The sequence below is a fragment of the Gavialis gangeticus genome, unplaced genomic scaffold (genome assembly GCF_001723915.1).
Source record: "Gavialis gangeticus isolate Ggan-Ray unplaced genomic scaffold, GavGan_comp1, whole genome shotgun sequence".
Taxonomy (NCBI): domain Eukaryota; kingdom Metazoa; phylum Chordata; order Crocodylia; family Gavialidae; genus Gavialis; species Gavialis gangeticus.
In genome coordinates this window covers 19,150,283-19,157,123 of record NW_017728997.1, presented here as the reverse complement: position 1 = coordinate 19,157,123, position 6,841 = coordinate 19,150,283, and the positions used below count along the sequence as shown (strand labels likewise).

Here is a 6,841-nt window from a genome sequence, read left to right as displayed (position 1 = left end):
GGGCGAGGGGTGCGGACGACGCCGCCTGCAAGAAGCGGCAGAAGGACCGCGCCAACCAGGAGAGCCGCGACGGTGAGCGGCCGGGCCGCCCACCCCCGGGCCTGGCCCCTTCCCGCGGGCTGAGCACCGCCCCGCCCGCGCTGCCCTGCACCTGTCTCCGCGCCCTGAGCCGAGCCCGCGGGCGGCGCCTCCAGCCGGGGCCGTGCCGAGCTGGCTTCCGGCCGGCGGAGACGCTTGGTAACGGCGCGGCCCCTGCTCTCGGCTGCCCACGGACACGCAGGCCAGTGCTCTCCCCGGGGGCTGGCGGCTGCAGGCAGCACCTGCCGGGTGGTGTCCGTGGGGCCTCCCCACCAGCGTGTCCGGCCTGGCGCCGCCCACCATCTCGTGCGGGGCCCTGGCCGCTGGCCACCTGGCTCTGCGCTCATGAGGGCTCTGCGGGGTCAGGGAGGCAGCGCCCCTCCCCCAGAGCAGAGTGGCCTTGCAGCTGGGAGCGCTCCCTGGGGTCTGCGCTTCCTCCAGCTCCCCTGCGACTCCCTTCATTTCCCATCCCGCACTTTCCCTGCCTCCTGTGCTGCTCTGCGCGAGGGGCAGGGATCCTCTGCACAGGGAGGCGAGGATGATGACTCCCTTCTCCTCGCAGAGCTGCTGCTGGACTGGAAGCAGAATGCAGATGAGATCATCATCAAGCTGAGCTTGGGCAGCAGCGCCCTGAAGGTGGAGGATGTGGAGACGGTGTTCACAGACACTGACTGCATCGTCAAGCTGCCAGGTGTGGGCCATGGCTGGCCAGAGCGCGGGCCGCGAGCACGTGGTGTGATGGGGTCTTCCACGTGCTCCACTGGTTGCGTCTGAACAAGCGGCTCAGGGCACGTGGTGCGGGCAGGGGGGGTCACGGGTGTGACAGGACTGCCCAGGGCCAAGGGAGGGTGAGAACAAGGCTCCTCAGCGGGTGCCAGCCATGGCAGGACCATCACGTCCCTATTTCTGCAGACGGGCGGCAGTGGAGCTGCCAGTTCTACGAGGAGATCGAAAGTTCCTGTAGCCGTGTGCAGCACAAGAAGGGCAACTTCCTCCAGCTGGTGCTGCAGAAGAAGATCCCGCTGCACACCTGGGCCTCGCTGCTGGTAAGGCTGGGGGCATCCGTGGGGCTGGGCAGGGTGGGACTGGGCAGCCCTGTTCCCACAGGAGCTAGCTGGGAAGCGGGAGAAGCCCCCACGCCATCTCAGTGCTTCAGAGTGGGCAGTGACCTGCCTGGTGCCTTGGGAGCCTCTGGTGGGCAGGTGGTGCCCAGGGATGTAGGCATGGGCAGAACTGGCCAGCGCTGGGCTAGGCAGTGTCCCCACCGCACCTCTGCCTTCCACAGAAGAGGCGGAAGGACGGGCCCAAGGATCCAGTGTGGGGCACAGCATGCTGGGAGAACGGCAAGGAAAAGGCTCCTGCTGAGGTGGCCCCCGCGGAGCCCCAGGTGGACGGCAGCCTGGAGCCACCCCGGGCTAAGCGGGACTCCTCCAACCCCAAGCGAGCTCCAGGCAGGAGCGAGGCCCTGGTGGGCCGGACCCCCCTGAGCCCCGGGCTGCTGAGTGGTCCCAGCGCGAAGCGGGCCGTGTACCTCAAGGCGGCACTATCTGAGGAGGAACCTAATGCCAGGGTCGTGGGGGGCCCGGAGTCCGGTGAGGGGCATGGTGGGAAAGTAGGCAGCCGGCGCAATGGCGGGGCTGGCCAAAGCGAGGCCCCTTCACCTGCCACAGACCCCAGCCTGCTCCTGGAGAAGGTAATGGGGAGGGATCCTGAACAGCCCCTGGTAGGTGGGGTGAGTTGCTGCTTTCCACCTGTCCTGTGGGTGCCCCCAACGTTCAGTGGTTCTGGGAGTCAGCCCATCTGGGGCAGGGGAGGGGAGAGCTGGCGGCTGGGCAGAGCTGTTTGCAGAGGGTTTGTCGCCTGCGGTCTGGAGGGGAGTGGGGAGACGGGAACCCACGAGCCAGCCATGCTTCACCACGTGCCCCCATGCTGCCAGGTGGAGCTGCTGGAGAAGGAGCCCATGCCTGTGGAGATGCAGCTGCTTGTGGACCCCTCAGAGACGTTCCCCCTTCCTGGCACCGCCTGCCTAGAGAAGAGAGTCCTGCCCCCAGCTGAAGCTGCCCGGGGCTGGGAGTGCGCACCAGCCCCAGGTGAGGGCCCAAAGGCAGCCCCAGTCATCGCTGTTCCCCTGCTTCTGAGCAGAGACAACGACAAGAGGGACTGGTCCAAGGATGAGGCAGCTCTGGAAGCCACCGTGGATGGTAGGTGCGAGGAGTTTCATCAGAGCCCAGGCTTACCTGGGTGCTTGGATCCCGAGTGACCCCAGTGAAAGGTCACCAAGCACATGCTGCAGAAGTCCTTGCAGCCTGGCCTGGGAGCCCAGTGGCTCTGGTCTGTGGCTGGGCAGCCCGCTCTGGCTCCCTGGGTGGCCAACAACCACTCCTCATGGGGCTCCCGGGGGTGGGGCTGAGATACCCCTGCCGCCCCTGACCTGTGTTTGCACTCCCCAGAACCAGAGCCAATTGTGAGCCTGACGTTTGTGAAGAACGACTCGTATGAGAAGGGGAATGACCTGGTGGTGGTGCACGTCTATGTGAAGGAGATCCACAAGGAGAGCTCCAAGGTGCTGTTTCGGGAGCAGGACTTCACGCTGGTGTTTCAGACCAGGTACGGCTGGTAGGGCGGTGGCTGGCAGGCTCCAGGGCTGGGGCTGCCGTATGTGCCTGACTGGGGGCCACAGCCCTTACTCTGGTCCCATTTGTTCTGCCTGTAGTGACACAAATTTCCTGCGCCTTCACCCTGGCTGCAACTCCCACACAGTGTTTCGGTGGCAGGTGAAACTCAGGTACAGTGACTGCCCACAGCATCCCACACTCCCTGAGGCCATGCTCAGCTGGGGCTAGCCACCCACACTGCCTCTGGCCTCCTGAAGGTCTTGTCAGTGGTGTCTTGGAAGGGCACCTAAGTGCAGCTCAGATGGTCCTAATGCCCAGCTCTGGGCCATGGGGCACTGGGTGAGGCAGGCACCCTGTGCTAGCAGGCTATGGCTCTAGCTGCAGAGTCCCAGCACTCTCAGTGGGAGGCACGGCGTGGGGATGGGCAGGGGGGTGTGGTGTCCAGGCAGAATGCTGCCTCCTATCTGCTGGGCCCCTTTCATGCTTTCAACCAGGGGCTGTGGTGCTGGGGCTCTCCCAGCCAGGAGAGCTGTGTTTGAGACCCAGGCCTGGCTGGGGGGAGCTGGGGTCTCCAGACCCCAACCCCTGAGGCATCTCTGGTGTTGTTCAGGAACCTTATCGAGCCAGAGCAGTGCACCTACAACTTCACCATCTCCCGCATCAATATCTGCCTGAAGAAGCGCCAGAGCCAGCGCTGGGGTGGGCTGGAGGCTCCTGCCACACGAGGTCTGCACCCCGGCTTCCCCTTAGCACCCCCTGCACATGGTGCAACCTCTGCAGGGCAAAGCTGGTGCTCTGCAGTCTCCAGCTGGGCACTGGGGTGCAGCTGCTGGGGTTGGGCAGGGGCTGCTGCAGCCCATGTAGCACTGGTAGGGGATGTGGACCTGGAAGCAGGCTGCTGGGCTGCAGGGGGGGCTTGAGGGATTTGGTGAGCTTGGGATGGGGAGCTGCAGCTGCCTGGCTTAGCACATGGGGCGTGCTGCAGTGCCTCAGCGTGATGGTGGCCCCGGGCCCCACACCAGCCTCCATACACACTGTGCTGCTAACCACAGGCCCACCTCTTCCCCCTGTTTAAGGTGCAGTGGGTGGTGCAAAGGTGGCCATGCCAACAGGCCCTAGCCCCCTGGACAAGAGTCAGCCAGGAAGCAACCAGCTCCCACTGTCCGCCAAGGAGGAGGCCCGGGCAGGCGAGAAGGAGAAGCCGCGGGTGGAGGACAGTGGCCTGGACGGCATCGCCACCCGCACCACTGCTGAACACGTGGCCGTGAAGCCAGAGCCACACGTCCCCTCAGTGAGCACTTGCGGGGTTGGCCCCTGCCACTCTGTGGGCTATGGGGTGCTCTTGGGGTGGGCGGCACTGGCTGCAGGAGAGATGGTCATGGCTCCAGGTCCCTGCACTGGGAGTGAAACCTCTGACACCTGTCCATGTCTCCCTGCCGGGTTACAGCCCAAGCCGACGTGTATGGTGCCTCCAATGACACACAGCCCAGTGAGCAGCGAGAGCGTGGAGGAAGAGGAGGAGGAGGAGGAGAAGAAGGTGTGTCTGCCTGGCTTTACAGGGCTGGTCAACCTGGGCAACACCTGCTTTATGAATAGTGTCATCCAGTCCCTGTCCAACACGCGGGAGCTGCGGGATTACTTCCATGGTGAGTGGGGCTCTGGGGCTGCAGGTGGGGACACAGGTGGTGCTGCCTTCCTCCCTCCCTCCCTCCCCTCATCCTCACCCCCTTCTCGCTGACTTCTACGGCAGATTGCTCCTTCGAGTCTGAGATCAATTACAACAACCCACTGGGCACGGGTGGGCGCCTGGCCATCGGCTTTGCCGTGCTGCTGCGGGCGCTCTGGAAGGGCACGCACCATGCCTTCCAGCCCTCGAAGCTGAAGGTGAGGCCTGTGCTACTGGCAGCACCAGTCATCTGCTGGGCTGCAGTAGTGACCCCATCTCCTGCTGCCCCTAGCAGCCAGCGCTCTCCGCCCTGGCACAGGCCCGAGTCCAGCGTGGTGAGGGCACCTGGCGTATCGGGGTGAGGTCCCTGCCTGTGACCATGATCGTGACCTTGTCTGCCCACAGGCAATCGTGGCCAGCAAGGCCAGCCAGTTCACGGGCTATGCCCAGCATGATGCACAGGAGTTCATGGCTTTCCTGCTGGATGGGCTGCACGAGGACCTGAACCGCATCCAGAACAAGCCCTATACAGAGACGGTGGACTCAGATGGGCGGCCTGATGAGGTGAGTGCCCTGCCCCCAGCCCAGCCCTGCCCCAGGGGGCACCTGGTGCCGGACTGAACTCCCTTCTCTTCCTGTGCAGGTTGTGGCTGAGGAGGCATGGCAGCGGCACAAGATGCGCAATGACTCCTTCATTGTGGACTTGTTCCAGGGCCAGTACAAGTCCAAGCTGGTGTGCCCTGTGTGCTCCAAGGTAGGGCAGGAGTGGGCCAAGCCCATGCTCACAGGTACCCGTTGCGCAGTGCAAGGGCCCCAGCTGTGACCCTCTGTGTCCACCTTCCCTTCACCCACCAGCTACCACGTGGAGGGAGCCAGGACTCCTTTTCCTGCCCCTGCCCAGCTGTCCTGCCTGCCCTGGGTAGAGCTGTGCCCTGGGCCCCGGAGTTGTGCTCTGCTTGCTCTCTCTCTCTGCCCCTGAGATCTTGGCATGTGAGGCCTGATTTTTTGTCTCTGCATGCAGGTGTCTATTACCTTTGATCCTTTCCTATACCTGCCGGTGCCACTGCCGCAGAAGCAGAAGGTCCTGACAGTCTACTTCTTCGCCAAGGAGCCGCACAAGAAGCCCATCAAGGTAGGAGGAGCCTCCCCAGTGCCAGAAGCTGTTGCCATTCCCATCCAGATAAGTGACTGGGCCAAGCTGGGCTTGTCGAGCCACCCTGACAGCCAGTGTCACGTGTGCAGACCTAGGCTGCCAGGAAAGGCCTGGCCCCATGGGACTGGCTGACGTGGCCTTTCTTGTGGCAGTTCCTCGTGAGCATCAGCAAAGAGAACTCCAGCGCCTTGGAGGTGCTACAGTCGGTGGCCCACAGCGTACACGTGAAGTCAGAGAACCTGCGCTTGGCGGAGGTGAGCAGCAGCCTTTGGGGCTCTGTGCCATGCACTGAGCCTGGTGCCAGGCACTGCAGGCACACCCCAGGCAGCTTCCTGTCAGCACAGCCAAGTAGTGCCTTGGGTGCAGCATGGCCTTAGTAGTTCCCCTCGTGCAGGGAGACAAGCTGCAGTGGTTACAGCAGGGTTGACCATGCTGGGCGGGGTGCCCTGCTTGCCTTCCATTTTGCCTCAGGGCCTCTGCCACCGTAGGGTACTGGTGGCAGGGGAGGGGCAGGCTGTGCTGTGTGGTGGTGAGAATGGACCGTGCCTTGTGCATGGAGGGGGCGTGCTAGGCAAGGCTCACACCTGCTCCCCTGTAGGTGATCAAGAACCGCTTCCATCGCATGTTCCTGCCTTCCCATTCCCTGGACACCGTGTCCCCCACGGACCTGCTGCTCTGCTTTGAGGTGCTGTCCCCAGAGCTGGCCAAGGAACGTGTGGTGGTGCTGCAGGTCCAGCAGGTATGGGGCACAAGGGGATCAGGGTCACAGGGGCAGGAGCTCCCTGAAAAAGCACTAATGCCTCCCCTTGCCTGGGAGATGGGCCATGCCAGTAACCAGGAGCCCCCCAGGCTGCCCAGTCAACCTCACAGAAGCTACTCTCCATCTGCTAGCCCTTCTCCCTTCCTGCATGTTGGGGCCTGCCCTGCCATGCCCCCCGGGGGGTGGGGCAGGGCTGTTGTATAGGGCCTGGCCTGCCCCCCCAATGCCTGCTGTCTCCCCCAGCGCCCCCAGGTGCCCAGTGTGCCCATCTCCAAGTGTGCGGCCTGCCAGAAGAAACAGCAGTCAGAGGACGAGAAGCTGCGGCGCTGCACAAGATGCTACCGTGTGGGCTACTGCAACGTGTGAGTTGGGTACCTGTTCTGGCAGTGTTGGGGGTGGAGAGATAAAAGGTTCAACAATTTATTAACCACTAAGTGCAGCCGTAACTGGGTAGCTTACGGTTACCCTTTAGCTGGGGCAGGCCCAGTCTAGCAGGAAAAGGGCAAAGGAAAGCCCCAGGGTGCCCCAGCAGGAATCGGGGGGCAGGAGGGCAGGTGGGGGTGGGGGAG

The 6,841-nt window shown here is 63.8% G+C and overlaps 2 protein-coding genes across 2 annotated transcripts in view; both read left to right on the top strand.

The window, feature by feature from the left end:
- Positions 1 to 6,841, top strand: part of LOC109289024 (sodium- and chloride-dependent creatine transporter 1-like) — a 22,302-nt gene that overhangs the window by 3,632 nt on the left and 11,829 nt on the right. The gene's annotated exons all lie outside the window — the stretch shown is intronic.
- USP19 (ubiquitin specific peptidase 19) overlaps positions 6 to 6,841 on the top strand; it is a gene marked incomplete at its 5' end in the record, with an annotated part of 12,767 nt that continues 5,931 nt past the window's right edge. Inside the window, 17 exons of the mRNA XM_019504592.1 lie at positions 6 to 72; positions 641 to 769; positions 991 to 1,124; positions 1,364 to 1,771; positions 2,015 to 2,279; positions 2,529 to 2,685; positions 2,792 to 2,863; positions 3,304 to 3,419; positions 3,770 to 3,984; positions 4,141 to 4,339; positions 4,444 to 4,577; positions 4,765 to 4,923; positions 5,003 to 5,113; positions 5,381 to 5,491; positions 5,665 to 5,766; positions 6,111 to 6,251; positions 6,516 to 6,634. Coding sequence (XP_019360137.1) covers positions 6 to 72; positions 641 to 769; positions 991 to 1,124; positions 1,364 to 1,771; positions 2,015 to 2,279; positions 2,529 to 2,685; positions 2,792 to 2,863; positions 3,304 to 3,419; positions 3,770 to 3,984; positions 4,141 to 4,339; positions 4,444 to 4,577; positions 4,765 to 4,923; positions 5,003 to 5,113; positions 5,381 to 5,491; positions 5,665 to 5,766; positions 6,111 to 6,251; positions 6,516 to 6,634 — 2,639 coding nt within the window. The remainder of the gene's footprint in view (positions 73 to 640; positions 770 to 990; positions 1,125 to 1,363; positions 1,772 to 2,014; positions 2,280 to 2,528; positions 2,686 to 2,791; positions 2,864 to 3,303; positions 3,420 to 3,769; positions 3,985 to 4,140; positions 4,340 to 4,443; positions 4,578 to 4,764; positions 4,924 to 5,002; positions 5,114 to 5,380; positions 5,492 to 5,664; positions 5,767 to 6,110; positions 6,252 to 6,515; positions 6,635 to 6,841) is intronic.